This window comes from Neodiprion virginianus, chromosome 7 (genome assembly GCF_021901495.1).
Source record: "Neodiprion virginianus isolate iyNeoVirg1 chromosome 7, iyNeoVirg1.1, whole genome shotgun sequence".
In the NCBI taxonomy this organism is placed as follows: Eukaryota; Metazoa; Arthropoda; class Insecta; order Hymenoptera; family Diprionidae; genus Neodiprion; species Neodiprion virginianus.
Window position 1 is genome coordinate 2,902,460 of NC_060883.1, and position 21,128 is coordinate 2,923,587.

Below are 21,128 nucleotides of genomic sequence, written 5' to 3' on the forward strand. Positions count from 1 at the left end.
AGTTCGTATTTCTTGTATGTAATGTGAGATCTGCAATCATTATACATCATATATCATCATACGTTATACATCATACATCATCATACATAGTATGAAAGTTCGAATCCATAGTTTGGATGTCGGATGTTCAGAAAGTGACGTCACCAATTCGAAATCAGCTAGCCGAATTCCTCAGTCTGGAAACAACCGCGCAGTAGAGCGGACGGATTAGAGTCGCGCTCCGCAAATTTCAAGTACCGGGTTCTCAACCTCCCGGATCTCGCGCTTCGGGTCCGCTACGTATTTCGAGTAACGGGTTCTCAACCTCCCGGATCCCGCGCTTCGGGTCCGCTACGCGGTGGAACTCGACTTCCACGATAAGCGCTCCGTGGTTCCTCGTTCATGTTTACAATAAATTATTTCAATTCGTTTTTCGCGCAACCCCAAATTCGATAGCTGTCGGTCGGCTAATAAAATTTCTCGACTTCCAGGATAAGCGCTCCGTGGTTCCTGGTTCTCGTTTACATAAATTATTTCAATTCGTTTTTCGCGCAACCCCAAATTCGGTAGCTGTCAGTCCGCTAATAAAATTTCTCGACTTCCAGGATAAGCGCTCCGTGGTTCCTGGTTCACGTTTACAATAAATTATTTCAATTCGTTTTTCGCGCAACCCCAAATTCGGTAGCTGTCGGTACGCTAATAAAATTTCTCGACTTCCAGGATAAGCGCTCCGTGGTTCCTGGTTCACGTTTACAATAAATTATTTCAATTCGTTTTTCGCGCAACCCCAAATTCGATAGCTGTCGGTCCGCTGATAAAATTTCTCGACTTCCAGGATAAGCGCTCCGTGGTTCCTGGTTCACGTTAACAATAAATTATTTCAATTCGTTTTTCGCGCAACCCCAAATTCGATAGCTGTCGGTCCGCTAATAAAATTTCTCGACTTCCAGGATAAGCGCTCCGTGGTTCCTGGTTCTCGTTTACTATAAATTATTTCAATTCGTTTTCGCGCAAGCCCATATTCGGTAGCTGTCAGTCGGCTAATAAAATTTCTCGACTTCCAGGATAAGCGCTCCGTGGTTCTTGGTTCTCGTTTACAATAAATTATTTCAATTCGTTTTTCGCGCAACCCCAAATTCGGTAGCTGTCAGTCCGCTGATAAAATTTCTCGACTTCCAGGATAAGCGCTCCGTGGTTCCTGGTTCACGTTTACAATAAATTATTTCAATTCGTTTTTCGCGCAACCCCAAATTCAGTATCTGTCAGTCCGCTAATAAAATTTCTCGACTTCCAGGATAAGCGCTCCGTGGTTCCTGGTTCACGTTTACAATAAATTATTTCAATTCGTTTTTCGCGCAACCCCAAATTCGGTAGCTGTCAGTACGTTAATAAAATTTCTCGACTTCCAGGATAAGCGCTCCGTGGTTCCTGGTTCACGTTTACAGTAAATTATTTCAATTCGTTTTTCGCGCAACCCCAAATTCGGTAGCTGTCAGTACGCTAATAAAATTTCTCGACTTCCAGGACAAGCGCTCCGTGGTTCCTGGTTCACGTTTACAATAAATTATTTCAATTCGTTTTTCGCGCAACCCCAAATTCAGTATCTGTCAGTCCGCTAATAAAATTTCTCGACTTCCAGGATAAGCGCTCCGTGGTTCCTGGTTCACGTTTACAATAAATTATTTCAATTCGTTTTTCGCGCAACCCCAAATTCGGTAGCTGTCAGTACGTTAATAAAATTTCTCGACTTCCAGGATAAGCGCTCCGTGGTTCCTGGTTCACGTTTACAGTAAATTATTTCAATTCGTTTTTCGCGCAACCCCAAATTCGGTAGCTGTCAGTACGCTAATAAAATTTCTCGACTTCCAGGATAAGCGCTCCGTGGTTCCTGGTTCACGTTTACAATAAATTATTTCAATTCGTTTTTCGCGCAACCCCAAATTCGGTAGCTGTCAGTACGCTAATAAAATTTCTCGACTTCCAGGACAAGCGCTCCGTGGTTCCTGGTTCACGTTTACAATAAATTATTTCAATTCGTTTTTCGCGCAACCCCAAATTCAGTATCTGTCAGTCCGCTAATAAAATTTCTCGACTTCCAGGATAAGCGCTCCGTGGTTCCTGGTTCACGTTTACAATAAATTATTTCAATTCGTTTTTCGCGCAACCCCAAATTCGGTAGCTGTCAGTCCGCTAATAAAATTTCTCGACTTCCAGGACAAGCGCTCCGTGGTTCCTGGTTCACGTTTACAATAAATTATTTCAATTCGTTTTTCGCGCAACCCCAAATTCGATAGCTGTCGGTCCGCTGATAAAATTTCTCGACTTCCAGGATAAGCGCTCCGTGGTTCCTGATTCACGTTTACAATAAATTATTTCAATTCGTTTTTCGCGCAACCCCAAATTCGGTAGCTGTCAGTACGCTAATAAAATTTCTGCACTTCCAGGACAAGCGCTCCGTGGTTCCTGGTTCACGTTTACAATAAATTATTTTAATTCGTTTTTCGCGCAACCCCAAATTCGATAGCTGTCGGTCCGCTGATAAAATTTCTCGACTTCCAGGATAAGCGCTCCGTGGTTCCTGGTTCACGTTTACAATAAATTATTTCAATTCGTTTTTCGCGCAACCCCAAATTCGGTAGCTGTCAGTACGCTAATAAAGTTTCTATAACTTTACAATCTTCTCATAATCTTTCTGGTAGATAATATCGATAAAAAAATTATATCAAACCTTACACATTATTTTTGATTTGTTCTCATGCTGAAAATATATATTAGTATTCGAGGTATAACTCGAGGTGGTCGGCGGTGGTCGGAGGTGGACGAGGAGGAGGACGAGGAGGACGAGGATTTGTGCTGGGTGAGTAAAACACTTATAATATTTGATGGCAATTGTAATTATATTTCATCTGAAATATTACAAACTTGTCACGTTTACAATAAATTATTTCGATTCATTTTTCGTGCAAGCACATAATCAGTAGCTATGAATAATCTTATACAATTTATTATATAATTAATTAATTAATTCATATTCTTATAATATTTGATGGCAATTGTAATTATATTTCATCTGAAATATTACAAACTTGTCACGTTTACAATAAATTATTTCAATTCATTTTTCGTGCAAGCACATATTTAGTAGCTATGAATAATCTTATACAATTTATTACATTATTAATTAATTGATTAATTACATTAATCCTTACACAATATTTTTGATATGTTCCTATACTAAAAATATTCATTACTATTCCAGGTATCACCCCAGGTGGTCGGAGCTGGACGAGGAGGAGGACCAGGTGGACGAGGAGGAGGACGAGGTGGACGAGGAGCAGGCGGGGTGGGTCGTGGAAGAGGACCTCTCCTCTCCTCAGAGGAGGGGAGGAGGAGGGGCAGGGAAGGGGGAGAGGTGGGTGGGGCGGGGGAAGGGAAGGGACGGGAATGGGGAGAGGTGGGCGGGGAGGGGGGAGGGAAGGGAAGGGGCGGGGGGAGGGGGGAGGGGAGGGGGAGGGGAAGGGGAAGGGGGAGGGGGGAGGGGGGGAGGGGGGAGGGGGAGGGGTGGAGGGGGAGGTGGAGGGGGAGGGGGGAGGGGGAGGGGGAGGGGGGAGGGGGGAGGGGGAGGGGGGGAGGGGGCGGGAGGGAGGGCGGGAGGGAGGGCGGGAGGGAGGGAGGGAGGGAGGGAGGGAGGGAGGGGCGGGCGGGCGTGTAGGGGGGCGGTACTGCTCTATTAACTCTAACGGGCTTGCGTCGACATCCGTTCTCCACTCTCTCCCTCCCGCCCACCCTCCCTCCCGCCCTCCCGCCCTCCCTCCCTCCCTCCCTCCCTCCCTCCCTCCCTCCCTCCCACCCCTTCCCCCCACCCCCACTCCCTCCCCCTCCCCCTCCCCCTCCCCTTCCCCCTCCCCCTCCCCCTCCCCCCTCCCCCCCGCCCTTCCCTTTCCCCTCCCCACCCACCTCTACCCCTTCCCTTCCCTTCCTTTCCCCCGCCCCGCCCACCTCTCCCCCTTCCCTGCCCCTCCCCCTCCCCTCCTCTGAGGAGAGGAGAGGTCCTCTCCCACGACCCACCCCGCCTGCTCCTCGTCCACCTCGTCCTTCTCCTCGTCCACCTGGTCCTCCTTCTCGTCCAGCTCCGACCACCTGGGGTAATACCTGGAATAGTAATGAATATTTTTAGTATAGGAACATATCAAAAATATTGTGTAAGGATTAATGTAATTAATCAATTAATTAATAATGTAATAAATTGTATAAGATTATTCATAGCTACTGAATATGTGCTTGCACGAAAAATGAATTGAAATAATTTATTGTAAACGTGACAAGTTTGTAATATTTCAGATGAAATATAATTACAATTGCCATCAAATATTATAAGAATATTAGATAATTAATTAATAATATAATAAATTGTATAAGATTATTCATAGCTACTGATTATGTGCTTGCACGAAAAATGAATTGAAATAATTTATTGTAAACGTGACAAGTTTGTAATATTTCAGATGAAATATAATTACAATTGCCATCAAATATTATAAAAGTGTTTTACTCACCCAGCACAAATCCTCGTCCTCCTCGTCCTCCTCCTCGTCCACCTCCGACCACCGCCAACCACCTCGAGTTATACCTCGAATACTAATAAATATTTTCAGCATGAGAACAAATCAAAAATAATGTGTACGGTTTGATATAATTTTTTTATCGATATTATCTACCAGAAAGATTATGAGAAGATTGTAAAGTTATAGAAATTTTATTAGCGTACTGACAGCTACCGAATTTGGGGTTGCGCGAAAAACGAATTGAAATAATTTATTGTAAACGTGAACCAGGAACCACGGAGCGCTTATCCTGGAAGTCGAGAAATTTTATCAGCGGACCGACAGCTATCGAATTTGGGGTTGCGCGAAAAACGAATTGAAATAATTTATTGTAAACGTGAACCAGGAACCACGGAGCGCTTATCCTGGAAGTCGAGAAATTTTATCAGCGGACCGACAGCTATCGAATTTGGGGTTGCGCGAAAAACGAATTGAAATAATTTATTGTAAACGTGAACCAGGAACCACGGAGCGCTTATCCTGGAAGTCGAGAAATTTTATTAGCGGACTGACAGCTACCGAATTTGGGGTTGCGCGAAAAACGAATTGAAATAATTTATTGTAAACGTGAACCAGGAACCACGGAGCGCTTATCCTGGAAGTCGAGAAATTTTATCAGCGGACCGACAGCTATCGAATTTGGGGTTGCGCGAAAAACGAATTGAAATAATTTATTGTAAACGTGAACCAGGAACCACGGAGCGCTTATCCTGGAAGTCGAGAAATTTTATTAGCGGACTGACAGCTACCGAATTTGGGGTTGCGCGAAAAACGAATTGAAATAATTTATTGTAAACGTGAACCAGGAACCACGGAGCGCTTATCCTGGAAGTCGAGAAATTTTATTAGCGGACTGACAGCTACCGAATTTGGGGTTGCGCGAAAAACGAATTGAAATAATTTATTGTAAACGTGAACCAGGAACCACGGAGCGCTTATCCTGGAAGTCGAGAAATTTTATCAGCGGACCGACAGCTATCGAATTTGGGGTTGCGCGAAAAACGAATTGAAATAATTTATTGTAAACGTGAACCAGGAACCACGGAGCGCTTATCCTGGAAGTCGAGAAATTTTATTAGCGGACTGACAGCTACCGAATTTGGGGTTGCGCGAAAAACGAATTGAAATAATTTATTGTAAACGTGAACCAGGAACCACGGAGCGCTTATCCTGGAAGTCGAGAAATTTTATCAGCGGACCGACAGCTATCGAATTTGGGGTTGCGCGAAAAACGAATTGAAATAATTTATTGTAAACGTGAACCAGGAACCACGGAGCGCTTATCCTGGAAGTCGAGAAATTTTATCAGCGGACCGACAGCTATCGAATTTGGGGTTGCGCGAAAAACGAATTGAAATAATTTATTGTAAACGTGAACCAGGAACCACGGAGCGCTTATCCTGGAAGTCGAGAAATTTTATCAGCGGACCGACAGCTATCGAATTTGGGGTTGCGCGAAAAACGAATTGAAATAATTTGTTGTAAACGTGAACCAGGAACCACGGAGCGCTTATCCTGGAAGTCGAGAAATTTTATCAGCGGACCGACAGCTATCGAATTTGGGGTTGCGCGAAAAACGAATTGAAATAATTTATTGTAAACGTGAACCAGGAACCACGGAGCGCTTATCCTGGAAGTCGAGAAATTTTATTAGCGGACTGACAGCTACCGAATTTGGGGTTGCGCGAAAAACGAATTGAAATAATTTATTGTAAACGTGAACCAGGAACCACGGAGCGCTTATCCTGGAAGTCGAGTTTCACCGCGTAGCGGACCCGAAGCGCGGGATCGGGGAGGTTGAGAACCCGGTACTCGAAATACGTAGCGGACCCGAAGCGCGGGATGCGGGAGGTTGAGAACCCGGTACTCGAAATTTGCGGAGCGCGACTCCTATCCGTCCGCTCTACTGCGCGGTTGTTTCCAGACTGAGGAATTCTGCTAGCTGATTTTGAATTGGTGACGTCACTTTCTGAACATCCGACATCCAAACTATGGTTTCGAACTTTGATACTATGTATGATGATGTATGATGTACGATGTATGATGTGTGATGTATGATGTATGACATATGGTGTATGATGATATTGTATGATGTATAATGATTTTAGCTTTCACATTTCAGACATGAAACACGCACTTTGTCCTTCCTGCCGATTCCAGACTCAAGCGGCTAGGCCCTTTGATGGTCAGCCGTTAACTAAAGATATATTCTTCAGGTAACGGGTTAGCTAATAACGCTGCCGTTCTGCGACAGTTAATTGATAAAAATTTTTGCTCGTACCTTTCAAATGTGAGTTAGAATACACTCGAAGTTTGAAGAAGCTTCGTTCTATCTCTCCCCGTAAAAAAAAAAAGAAGAAAAATCGCCGACAATCACCTTTTTAGGTCTTTAAATCAGGACACTGCGTTAAATACTGTCTCATATACGGAGCATCCGTTTCATCTCGATCAAAATTAGCGCGTCCGTGATGTATTACAGCTACTCTGATTTTTTTTCCATACGAACACCTTTCGAAAAACAATTCTGCTTTCCTACCCAACGTAGATACAACACTTGCGAATAAACTAAGCTAAAACAGCGTTCCGATTCTATGCCTACGAAAATTCAGTATCGAGAGAGCAAATGAAAAGTTGTTGGAATAATTATGAATATTAATGTTATGAAATACATCGAGCGCGTGTCGAACAGAATCCCATTTCGAAATGAATAATTCTTATATTTTCATATTATAGACGTATTATTGTAGATAATTTCATTTGTCTTCTGGAAAATTATAAAACTTATAGTATGCATCACGCATTAATCGTAAATGGATCATATATATTAATATCGTACATGGACCGCATGTACAATATATACTTTTTGGTCTCTGCATCATTATTACATCTGATCTGTTATTATTTATGATCTATGTATACATTCTTCTCTCGGGTACCTATACTTTAATTAAATCACTGTTTTCCTACCAATTTTGGAAGAAATTCATTCTCATTATTAATTTCTTGTATCGCCGACAAGTCGGTAACTACACACAGGCTAAGTACCGGCTTGGGCTTGCCGTTCGAAGACTGTGTCACTCGGAAGGTGAATGCAGCCAGCATCATCTCGAAATCGGCAATTCTCTAATGTTCTGCAATCAGTTTCCAACTCTGCAGAACTGTTCCCAATTCTTCGGTCAACGACTGTGACGACGGTATGTTACCAACGTTTTGCACCGGAAACCGATAATACCCCCAAACCCGGCCAGACCCGGTAAACTGTTACGAAAAAAAAGAAAAACGAAACATGCCAAAGCAGAATATTTCAAGATAAGAAACGACAATAGTGAGAACTAGTACAACCTCAATATATTTTTTGGTATCTTGTCAAAATATACATTGTTATTCCTTTTTCTGTTATACAAATTAGAAAGGGGTAAGGACGAACTTGAATTAAACAATAAGGAATAAATAGATCAGAAACAGAAGTGGTGTAGTACGTGAGAAGCAGAAGAGATCAAGATTTCCTCCACGAAGTGTTACAGGAAATGCCATTGATCTTTCTTCATGATTTCCGCAGGTTCTCAATTAAATCTTCGAATCTCTCAGTCGACGAACATGGTATCATTTAATCGTAATTTCTGATTTTTTTGTAATTAAATCTCTTCACTACCACTTCACTATTTCACAGACATCATTATCTATACAATCATCATTTCTATGAAATCACTGATTCATTTTGCTGCATTCATTTTCACGTGTATAATATAGGTAAGGACAAATTATGTATTCAGTAATATACGATATACGAGAAAGCTTAGCAGTATAGTAGAATGCCAAGAATAAAAATAAGAAACTACGATTCTTACAATTATTCGCAAGGCATTTTTCCAACATCTATGTACATATGCATAGGCTTACACTACGAAATGGTATCCAAAGATATAAGCATTTTATTGCACCACCAACGATCCTTGATGCGAAACATTTCTAGTTTTCGTTATTTGATTTTGTTTCTTGTCGTTTTTAAATTATTGGTGCATGATATGGTATGATTCACAATCTTATCGTTCAATTTTCATTCTAATTGCGAGACAGACCACCTCGTATAATTTTATAATGTTCCCTTTCGAAGAGTATTAATTTAAAAATAATACTTATACAAGAACAACACAAAACCAGAGTCTCGATTCATCTTTTTGCTCTCAGAAATTATTATTTCGCATAAGCGTATTAATTCAAAAATAACGATAACAAAAAATGGAAGTATGAAGGAAAGAATATTGTACAAATTAAATTATCATAGTTTTATAAAAATGTGAACAAAACATTTATTTAACGTGAGAAACCTTCAATGCAATAGAGGAAAAAAAGGGAGAAAGAGAGGGAGGAAGAGAGAGAAAAAGAAAATTGAAAATCACGAGAGAAACAAAAGTTCAAACAAAAAAATTAAAAACAACGAAAAAAAAATTTCACAACGATTTTTCTATTTACAACTATAAAATAATATCAGGAATAATGATAATAATAATAATAGTTATGATGATGACGATGATGATGATGACAGTAATAATAATAATAATAAACGTTGTTTTGAACATCGGCATAATTTGCAATAATTATCATCAATATTTACTAATCAATTATAAATTCATTCGCTCAGAGCCGTATGCATATAATATTCATCAATATTTATAATGTTTAATTTGTAAGTGTAATATATGCACAATGTGTAAAATTCATTATTATATATGATATATGTATATTCGAAATTGTTAGCAAGGCACTAATTACATTTTCGTATTAAAGAAAAAACGAAAAAACAATTGCATGATAATCTTATTCTTCGTAAGTAAACGACATCATGTATTTTTCGTTTTCACTTTAAATAGTTTACCTCTCAAGAATATCCAAAATCAAATCGTTCACATAATAGTGATAATAATAACGATAATAATAATGGTCATAATAAATAAATATTGAAAAACATACATTGATTTCCAATATTCAAGATGTATGCGCTGTGTGTGTGTGTGTGTGTGTGTGTGTGTGTGTGTGTGTTCGTGTACGATTGTCTACATAATTAGTCACCACGAATTAATCGAGCAATTAATTACACATTCATTTTATGTATCTGTATATGCGTATCAAAAACTAAGAAATATTAAATTAATTACAATTTTTTGTTTTTGTTTTTTTTCATCTTTCTTCAATACATGTATGTATAAATTTATATATAAATATACATATATGAATAAATATAATTATTACTATGATAATAATGTAGCAGTAGTAGTAGCAGTAATAGCGATAATATAATGGGTGCATTGCAATGATATAGGCATTTATATAATTCGTGTGTGTATGTGTGTATTTTATTACACATATATATATATATATATAAATTATATATTTATATATATATATAAATAAATATATATATGAGTTGACTATTTCGCGAGAAAGCATACATGATTATCAGATACCTGTTAACAATATATTCGTAATACCCAATAATAACAATAATAATATTAATAATAATAATAATAATAATAATAATAATAATAATAATAATAATAATATAATGAGTAATGAAACTTCAAAAATCGTCCAGCATGCTCTCGCTGCTCTCTCTCTCTCTCTCTCTCTCTTTCTCTCTTTCCATCTGTTTGTAGTATCAAGTTTAATCGATATACAATTGTTTTTATTTTTTAATTACATTTTCAAGTAATATCAAAATTAATGATAATAATTATTTTAGTTAAGAATATTGCTGTGGTATAATGCACATTTTCCAAAGGCAACTCCGTGTGAACGATTTATCATTTGTTTCTTCTTTTATTGTTATTCATTAAAATATTTATTCAACGAAATTTTCGTACCTCTGCTATATTTTCTTTTCCTTTTTTTTCATATTTTTATAAGTTTTTCTCTTCCTTCAACGACTAGAGATTATCTTCAAAGAATTTTTACGTACAGATGTACATGACTTTGACTCTAGAAATACGTGTATGCGGAAAAGATTTGAAGAGATTAAAAAAAAGTTTACGTTCCTCGCAATTATTGATATACACGTAGACGTATGACGGGGTATTGAAAAAGAGATGAAAGAAAGAATGAAAAAAAACCGAGTAAATCAATACGTAAATAAGAAGCGAAAATGTTGCTATATTGCGACTTCAATAAAATACAGAATTTGTTATAGGTCAAATAAAAAAATCTCTTCCCAACAACACCGTTCAATTAAATATTTCTTTTCATCCACTTCCTTTTACTTCAATCATATTATCGCGATTCCATTCGGGTCTGTTTTATTGTCAACAATTACAGTATCGCAATAATAAGAAGAAGAAGACTAATGCGAATAACAGTAAGGAAAAAAAGAATTTTCCGATTCATCAAAATTATCACCATTATTCACGTATTTTGATAAATAATACGAAAAAGAAAAACACACGTTTCGATTTTATTTACATTGATAATAACAGTTATAATAAGAATAATATTAACGTAGGGGTAAACAAAACTTTTTTTCGCAATCAACAAATAATTATATCGTCATCGCGTCGTTCCATTTGTCATCGCTAAACCGAATTGAACATGGATATACAGGAAAAGAAAAAACAATACAAACGTAAGACGAAGAAAATACCTAAAAATTATTCAAACTTTTTTTTGCAATTATAAGAACAACATTATAACAAGTATGTGCCTGATTATTTCATTGATGCGAATTATTTTCACTTAAAACCTAGGTTTCCTTTTTCATTGTATTTCGAATTTTTATTTCTAGTACACATATTTTCGCTCTGAATAAATGAGTCGCATTACATTTTCCATACGAAATTGCGAGAGGGCGAGAAATTATCATCCTTTAAAGGAAACCTCGTGAACCAACATTTGAAAAAATAAAAAAATGCAAAACAGAAAAATCGTCATGGCAAACGCAAAAATAAGAAAAAAAAAAAAAAACAATAATAAATATAAGTTACATCAAATATTTAGCTCTTAGTTATTTTGCTTGTCATTTTATATCTTGGATTATCTTTTCTTTGTGTTCTTATTTGCATAAAAATTTCTAAACGAGCACTAAAGTACTTTTATTAAGGCAATCAAGGTTTTCAAACGCAGAGAAAACCCCCCTTAAATTCCTATTATTATCGTTACTATTACTATTACTAATTATTATTTTTACTAATTACTACTGAAATGCATTGCTTGATATCTTATTAATCTATCTTTATCCACATTTTGTCCATTATTCACTTATAATTCTCCCTTCCCTTCGTATCTATTTCTTTTTTTTTCCAATTTGTTCCGACTATTCTAAAAATTATATTTTCAAAGTACGTACAAATATTTATAGTCACCCATAGACTGCGAATAAATTGTATCTGTGCCGTGACTCATATGTCGGGAAACAATAATATATAAAAAGCAAGAAAAGAAAACAAAGGGAAAATGTTTCAAGCATTTGTTTTTCTTAACGATTCTCCATAACACGAGAAGAGACAAAACCAGAGGAGATATATGACATATTACAATAACACGTAGAAGCTAAGAACAAAAATTTCGTGTTTCGCGATCAAGTCAATATTATTTCTTTCGACCTATTTTTCACATTATTATTACAATAATATACACAAGTTTTACATCAACCGTTCGCTGTATCATTATTATCGTTATTACTCTTATTATCCTTGTCATTATTATTGCTCTTCAAGTATCAGCGAAAATGAAAAAAAACAAGAATGATGGAAATTTTATCGTAATAAAACAGAAATATACGACAAAATCAGTCTAACAATACCATATAGGTATCTAATCAATTCCCGTTAATTTATTTCATTGCTAACGATTTAATTTTTAAACATTAGTGGGACGAAAAAATCAAGCTGTATAAAAAAAAAATAAACGCGTACACTTGTGCTGAACAGTAATAAAAAAAAATAAACGCGTACACTTGTGCTGAACAGTAATAAAAAAATATACTACACTAAATTCATTGTTGTGCTTTTCTTCTAAAACTCAATTCATTTTACAAATATCTATTTATGTATCTATTTAACTGTCTATCTGTCTATATTGTATATATTTATATAACTACCTAACTATTCATCAGCTTTCCACGGCAGATAAATTGCCACGTGGTATATAATACAAGTACAAATACATCTGCGTTGAAAATGAGGCGCGGGTGGAAAGGAATATTTGTAAACCAGTTACGCGATTGGTCTTTCATATTTTTTACGTGAGATGACAAAAAAAAGATTTAAAAAAAAAACGACGGGATAAATGTGCTAGTGCAATAAGCAGTGCACAAGGTGCGAAACGGTTTTTCATTGTTTTTTTTTTTCATTCTTTCTTTCGTTTTTCTTATTTGTTCCGTATTTTTCCTATTTTTTACTTTCTCTTCATTTTCTTTTTTGCCAAATTCCGACAAGAAATCTTATAATAAATTATTGTGTACCTAAAAAACGCCTACCTTTCACCGACCCCTTCCATTTTCTCTTTTTTTCTATCCTCTTTCATACTCTACGGTCACTCAACAGCGAAACCACAAGTTTCTTCGACAGCCTGCGTCAGTTTATCTAACATTTTTTGATAGCTTTGATAATTCTGCGGTATGTCTATCCTGTTGAAGCACGTGTGAGCCTTTGGCAAATTTTCACTAGGTGCGTCCACAGCGTGAATCGTGAAAAGACGGGGACCCGCCGCTCCAGTCGAACCTTAAACCGAAAGAAGAAGACATCTTTCGATTAAGATGAAGACTTTACAGTCTGCAACGTAGTTCGATCCGCGGTGGTTTTTGATCGAGTTTAAAGTTAATCTATACTATCGTGTGATAATCAACAAGATTGAACAGATCCAACACAGTTTTCGTTTAAATACTGTAAGGAGATCAGAGATCACACCTTGAAATGTAAAAAGTGATAAAATAACTCACCTTGTAGCGCTTTGAATCCCTGCAAAGGTACCCTTGAGCTTCCGGTAACAAATTGTAAAAGTCTAGCCCTCATTTCTTCGCCGTACGATTCGACAATTTGCCAGAACCATCGCACGATTGGAGTATCGGGTGTGCAGTGTTTCAGTCTCGTGTGCATTTTCCAATCGTTGATATCGATGGATCCCAGGCCGCCAATGACAAGCTCGAGTTCCCGTTCGTCAAACGGCCTCAATAACTGAGGCGGTATCAATTCGTGAAAACCTTTTTGCAACGCCAGGAACTGCTGCTCTATTCCCCGCATAAAACGATAATTGACGTAGAGTCTGACATATTCACGTTTATTTTCCTCGGTTACTACAATATCTTTGCCACCGGGTTTCAATTCGTGATTTTTCAACACTCCGAAACTACTGTGCTCCACGGAAAACGTTGCATCCAATACACCGTCGATGCTGTTCTCTCTATGGATGAAAGAAAAGGGAAAAAAATTAGTTTAATAAAGATTGCACAAGTTTCTGTATATTCGTTTGTTCAACGCGGTGATTTGCGAAGAAATCGAAATCTCTTCAACATTTGGTCACTCGAAGGCGTGAATAATGCCGACTAAATATTAGCGCGAGGTGAAATCGACGAAAAGCGGATCAAACCAATATCAGGGACATCAATGAACGGCCTTAAAATGAAAAAAATCCCTGAACTTTGACCCCAACAAGTGAAATTCCCCCAAATATCCGCGATATCCAAGGTTTTCACCACGTATTAAAATTAACAGGAAAGCAACTAATAGTCGTCAACTTACAGCATCCAAGTCAAGCTTCTGTGCAGCTCTGGATCTACGCCCTCAATGTCGCTGAGGGTGATTGCCTTGTTGAGAAGCATTTTGTAAAACGGCGTCGTAAATCCACCATCGACGTGATGCCCGTGGAAAACAGCAATACCGATTATCCTACCAGCGAAATGGAAGTAGGAAAGGTGCTCCGGATTTATGCCCGAGTCGGGGTTTATCTGTAGGGTGTAATTGTCGTCTCTGGAATACTGGAAGAGCCCATACTGAGGATTCAGCATCTCGTGTGAAAGCAGGTAAAGCCATTCCCTCGCAACTCCGCCGTAGTCGAGTCCTTCTTCGCCCCGGAACTTCACCATCAAACGCTTGCGCATATCCTTGGGTCGCATCTTCATTATCAGTCTGTACGATTCCTGCGCAACGAATGGAAGTAGCAATCAATTGACGTGCGAAATAAAAACAATAGCGTGAAAGTTGAAGAACTACTGATTTTAGGATATACCAGTGAAAATTATTGCCAACAGTTTTTTCATTTTTGCTAAGAATAGCGAAATCTGCCGAGATTTGAGAATACCGAAAAGTTAACAAATTTTTCTAGAACGGAAAGTTCGCTTTAATTTTTCTTTGACAATTTTTTTATCAATATTTGTAACTCGTTTGGCAATTGAAATAATCGTAGTAAACACAATCGTATTAAACTTATGTGGAAACATTTTACATAGTTGTTTTAGAGTTGCGGCAACTTACGCCTTCATAAAAACGGCAAGTTAAACAAGGTAATGAATTGCCACTGAGATAATGAACAAGAAAATGGCGAATCATTTACCTCGAATATCTCGTTTCTGGATACTTCCAATCTGCAATGACCACTTTGTGGTTGCAGCGCATTGAGTTCAGCTCTGAGGCACTTGAGTTTAGCTACCAGATCTCGTTTGTACTTAGGAAGCAGCTCGCTTTCCATGAGTTCCTTGGGGAGATCGGAAACTGTCTGTCCATTTTGCGATGGGGTACTTTCAGCTGAAACACACAAAATATGTTTTCATCACGTGAACCGAATCCCGACGGAAATCGCAAAATCTGCATCAAATACCTGTCGGCGAAAAAAAACGCACCATTTACAGAACCGACGAAGAAAACGCGAATGAAATTAAACGGCATGGTCAGACTGCACAGCTCACATAGAATTGCAACTGAGCACAATATATCAGACGTAAACAAAGTAATACGCTGATACATTCGTCTGATAAGATAAGAACTAGCCAATAGTCAGTGGCTCAATGAACAGACGTGAATAATCCCGTTTCTTGGTTTCGCACCTTTTCAATTAATAGTCAGCACTGGCTAATTTCTTTTTTCTTTTCGGTTGAGATTTTACCGGGTGAAAAAATTGCGGCGGTTAAGTATGAAATTATCTCTTCTGCAAGCTGGATATACCATTGCGCAATAATAATTGTACGCAATACGGCGACAAACGACGCGTTATTCATATTCATAATACTGCGTTTATAGCGAGGGAGGGAGAAGGAGAGAAAGAAAGCAACTCGTACGGGAAAAAAGTCAGAAATCTTGACTAAGGGGGTAATCCAGGGTGTCTACCGGTGTTTATTTTATTTTGTTAGATTTTCTTTCTTTTTTCTAGTCTACGTTTGACGTCAACTTCGGAAAACACATTGCTAATTGCAAAACGCACTTTGCACACGGATATTAAGTAGGGAAATCAAACGTGTGACAAAATTAATTCCGCAATCTATTCATTCAAGTTGAAGTAAGTTTTCTATCGTTTCATGATTTTTTCAAATCATTTTTTGCTTCTTTACACGGCATGTTCACTCTTTTCATATGATTATACTCACAGGTAGGAGAATTGTTGTTACTTGTTCCCTCTGTTCTGGGCCTAACGGGATTCGTTGGAGTAGATACAACTGCTGGTGTAGGAGGAGCTTCACCTCCAGCTGCCGGCTCTACTCTAGCCAAGTTAGAATTACTCGATGAGTTCGCTGCCTGATTAGACGTCCCATTTTGCGGACTTTGCCGCCTAAAAGAAGACAAGAGTACGTGATTGAGTAAACGTATAAATATATAAATGACGGAGAAGATACATATCCAAGACAAGCAAAAGTCACAATCGTTAAGCTGGTTCAACTTACTTTAACAAGTTGCTTATTATCTGTCCGGACAACCGAGGATCCGTGAATTGGGTTGTCCTGTTGTTATGATCGACGAAGTAAACTCGTCCTGTTTGCGTCTGGCGCATTTCCCATCCGCTGGGAAGCGGCCCGAGCTCATTTGCCAACTCGTTAGCTGGCAAATCCCGTGGTATCCTTGGATCATGCCACGTCGAGGCGCCCGTCGGTACATGGTAGAAGTAAACCTGTCCTTGCTGCGTTTTCCTCAATTCTGAATAAATATTACAGCCTTTAGTTTCGCAAAATCGCTTAGTGCAAGTGTTCAACATAGTGACAATGTTGTCCAGAATCACGCCAAATAGTTTTTGTGAATTTCGATCAAACGGTCAACATTATAAACCAAAATAAGGGAATCAGGATTGAATAAAAATAAGTACTTTCCTGGTATCCTAAAAAGAATTTCCATTTTTTTTTTTTTCGCCTTTACTACATAAATACAAAATAGAAGAATATCATTTGATCTTTGAAAATAATTTTCATCTCATCATTCGCAAGAAAAATTATGGTGAAATCGATAAAAGTTCTCAGGTTTTTTCTCTTATTAAAAAAATGGAGAAAACTTAGTTGTTTTTCTTTCATAAAATTGCGCCAATGATTCTCTGACTCTTACCATATCCTCGGGGCAGATCGGAGGGTTGATTGTCATTCCTCCTTTCACCATTTGGCATAATGCTGTTGCGATTTCTGTTCGTTCTATTCTGTCTCCGAGCCTGACTTCCATTGGCTAATCGATTGCCATTCTGCTCCTCGCTGGTTCTTTGCGGTCTCCTTTCCCGGGTTGAATTAGTCGCCGTCGTGTTCCGCAGATTGTGATTGTGATTATTGTTCTGACCCTGTGTAGGCGTGTTTTGCACCGAATTCTCTCTCACCGGTGTCCTGTTCTGGGATCCTTCTCCATTCCAGTCCGATGTCCTCGAGCTCGGACTCTGGCTCCTCATGTTCTGGGGACTTCCACTTCCACTTGGCGATGTCGGTTCCGTTCCCAGAGGTGGTGGCGGCTCTGGTGTTGTGGGGATTATGACGTTCGCTGGTCTAAAACAAGGGTATGAAAGTAAATGCTGGGTGAGAAGTTGGTGCTTGAAAAATACGATATTGTTCCAAGATTAAGCCGACCCCGCATATACTGTAGGATGATCCCTAATTCTGAGACAATATTTCAGGGTGTTTTTCTTATTTACCGATCCGCATATAAGACGAAGACGATTTTGGCAGGTACTATGAACGAAAGAAAACTTCCGGCTTATTTTCAAAACAATACAGTAATAACCTCTGAGAAAAATTGGTTGCAAAAGGGAAATGAGTGGAGGAAGAAACAATTGTGAGGTGACTAGAGACAAGGCTACTTACCGAGAATTTGGCCGTACCCACTGAGTGCTTCTATTGAAATGATTGACATAATAGAGTCTTCCATTTTGAGCACGCCTTTCCTCCCAGCCATCAGGAAGATCCGTTGGACAACTTAGGTCTCCGAGAACATCGACAACCGCGTTGTGGCCAACGGTGTTGCTCACCGCTCCGTTATGCCCGTCCCTCGACAAAAGCGATACTACTATTTGACCTTTTACTACATCCGTGTCTTCCGAGTGCGCTTTGCAGAGATCCAAGCGTTGATCTGTCGAAGAATAAGGCAGTCGCTGTTAATCAGTGGTAGATATCAAGTCAGCAGAGATTGATAGTAGAGTTTTTTTTTTGTGTTACAAGAGAAATTCTGATCCTCTAAATTATAAAACATTTCATTAATACCATTCAGAATCCAACCAATGTAAAAATCAGAAATTGTGACAGAATTTGAATTTCAAAGGCTTCTGGAATTCAACAATAAGTAGCTCACTCGGACTACTCACTGGGACATTTAGGGAAAATCTTATCAAGAATTGCTTTTCACAATCTCAGAAATGACATCAACGCGTGGTTTTGAGTTCATTCAACATTAACGTTGAGCTTAGTTCGAGATATTCTATGTTAAGTGGAAGCTAAAACCACAAATGACTTGTACAATATGATAAGTCATTGACCAAAACGATAGCTGTCCGGAAAGTCAGAAGACGCAATCACGATGAGGCGTGAATCATTGTGCTTATTTATAGGCTTCTGATAAAACGTCGTTTGAATTAAACAGATTGAATCAATCGAGTTACGAACAACCCTTAATAAAACTCACATCCGGTATCTTTAAGCCTCTGTATGGTGGAAGAAAGTATGTTAACGCATCCCAAAAATCCACTTCCTTGTTTTTTGTGTATTTTTCTGTGATTCCATACTGATATAGTAATACCGTCATCCTTTCCAATATATCTGAACAAACAATAATCAGAATACGATGAAAACCAGGTATGACTAAGGCGTAAATTACATCCGAAAAACAACAATTCTTACAAGTCGTAGTGCTGGTTCCACTTGGGGTCAAGCGTTGCCTTGCAAGTGTCCGTGCTATGGCATTGGCCTGAACCGTCAACCGTTATCTTGGCGAATGGGTCAGGAAGACCTTGAATTTGTCAAAAAAAATAAATAAAGAATGCAACAATTAAAGGGAGACAATGCTTGCGACATGTTCGTTCGCGGTACCCTAGACATGAGCTGGCCAAGCACGAAAGACGGTGTGCAGTTTTGCGCAAAAACCACAAACAGCCACGTAGGTGTTGCGTTGATTGGTTTCAGCATCAAATTTATTAATGGTGAATAATAGAGCAGTGGCAAAGAGGGCCAAGCTGCACTTTTGTCCTCGTTCGGCAGATTCAATTGATATGGTTCAACGAGTTTAACTGATGTAGGCGAAATCATGCAGATAATATGGGTGACTGAATCGACAAGTACCGCGAACGACATGACTGTAGAAACTGGTTATCTAGTGAGTTGAGATTGCAATCAGGATTTCTGTATTCTAGATTTTCTAGAACGCCTTGGCTAGGTGAGTTTAATCAACTATTACATGACTAAACGACTAGCACTCTTTACAGCTAATGTTTACTCACGGAAAAGATCCTTTCTGGCGAGGTTACGGGCGCAGAGTACTATAAATGTGGAAAGAAAACAAACGGTATAAATAAACAGGAAAATAAACAAATGACTGGATGCAATGTTAACGAAAATACTTCGACAGGATTTGGGACAAGATTTTAGGAATCAAAGGGCAATTTAATGGTGTAATTATGGTAAGCAGAGCGAAAGGACAAGGGAAAGAAATGAATACTATTCGGAACCTTGTTGTTATCGACTGTGGGCTAACCGATCGTCTCATCCTTGGTTAAAAATAGTCTAGAGACAAAAAGCGTTTTTCTAAGGTATTTGAAAATAATTCCCTGTAGAACTATGAATATCTAAAGTATTCAAAATGCAATTCTAAAATACTTTTTACAATCTTTCTGAAAAAATTTCATTCGACAATCCTCAAGAATGTTTGATACTCAATTTAGATTCATCATTGATATCTGTTCCTTTATTATTTTAAGAATAAAAAATTAACGTTGATGACATCATTTAAAATTGTTTATTACTACCTCAAGTGAAAATCAATATCAATTTAAGGGTAAATTGGGATTTACTGGATTGAAGTTAATAACGTCAACGTCGGAAAACAATGACGATAAAGGAGCCGAGTTTTCAAAACATGAGTAAATTTTGCTTTACATAAGATAACCGATTTCCCGACAATCCTCGAAAATGCCTCAACGTTGTAAAGTGCACCCTAGTAAAGATCTTTCGCTTCGTATCACTGTCAACAGAAGGTGAAAGTCGCTAGTTGACAATAACGAGGTTCTGCCAATAAAGTGACGTAACACAAGTCTATAGCGTCGAGAGGTTTGATGTACAGAAGTCTCAAGTCGGCGCGAAAAATTCGCTCGCCGTCTAAGTCGAACAATACGAGTCGGACGTTAAACGAGCGTGTCGAAATGTTCGAAATGACGGAGACGATTTTAGGACAGAGACGAAAGAAAATCGCCGGCCCGAACACCGCCGATGCCATGTTGAATAATGCATAACAAAAACAGGGAGTCAGCGACGGTTGAAGTCGCTACCTAGTTGAGAGTATTTACTATTTTTGTTGATTAGCGGGAGCGAAATGAAGGGAAAACGAGAGTGGTGGGGGGAGGGGAGAAGGAGTAGGGTTTTTTTTTATCTTTTCATCTTCCATCTCGAGGGGAGTGAAATCAGAGAACGAAGGAAAACTGGAACGGGCCTGTCTGCGGTTATTTTCAGTCGGGTGGATCGAGACGAACGACGACGACTTACTCGTGAGGCGAATCTTAACGGCCCCGTTCCTCCTGCTACCGCCGGGATTCGACATAACTGACTTCTCGGACAACGGACATTTACGCACCGACACGCGTCACGACTCTAACACACCAACTCCACTCTGGCCATAGCCTCAATTGATTGTCGGGGTGAATAGGAACGCTTCTAGCCGCTTCCTAATTACCCATGCCATCGCTGTTTGCACCATACCAGGCGAACAGCACCAGTCTCAACTAGATTCGCGATTCACGATTCACGATTTTTAACGATACGGACTACGGACACTGCGTGCGGCCATCACTGGTTATCGCAGTAACTATGTTAACTACTTGCGAGATTCGAGAGGCGATTAATCAACCCGTCGAGTTTCGACTCTCGGTTACTACTCCGTGCCTCGAAGATACGCGCCTGCGCAA

At 38.8% G+C, this 21,128-nt stretch overlaps 1 protein-coding gene across 1 annotated transcript; it reads right to left on the reverse strand.

Moving 5' to 3' along the window:
• Positions 1–11,761: 11,761 nt before the first annotated feature.
• LOC124308524 (E3 ubiquitin-protein ligase SMURF2) lies at positions 11,762–21,120 on the reverse strand. Its single transcript, XM_046771312.1, has 12 exons — positions 20,710–21,120; positions 19,452–19,490; positions 18,856–18,964; positions 18,641–18,774; positions 17,827–18,091; positions 17,090–17,511; positions 16,441–16,690; positions 16,147–16,328; positions 15,120–15,310; positions 14,309–14,706; positions 13,510–13,970; positions 11,762–13,291 (listed from the first exon to the last, which is right to left on the reverse strand). Exons 1-12 carry the CDS (start codon positions 20,762–20,764, stop codon positions 13,104–13,106), a joined length of 2,694 nt encoding a protein of 897 aa, XP_046627268.1. The 5' UTR covers positions 20,765–21,120; the 3' UTR covers positions 11,762–13,103.
• Between the last annotated feature and the right edge of the window lie 8 nt (positions 21,121–21,128).

Bases quoted from the DNA above. Each gene is read 5' to 3' on its own strand.
- LOC124308524 (XM_046771312.1), bottom strand. From the start codon at position 20,764: ATGTCGAATCCCGGCGGTAGCAGGAGGAACGGGGCCGTTAAGATTCGC. The intron at 17,512-17,826 runs GTAAGTAGCCTT...CCCTTGTTTTAG, and splicing joins TGGGTACGGCCAAATTCTCG to ACCAGCGAACGTCATAATCC. The intron at 16,329-16,440 runs GTAAGTTGAACC...GTCTTCTTTTAG, and splicing joins ATAATAAGCAACTTGTTAAA to GCGGCAAAGTCCGCAAAATG.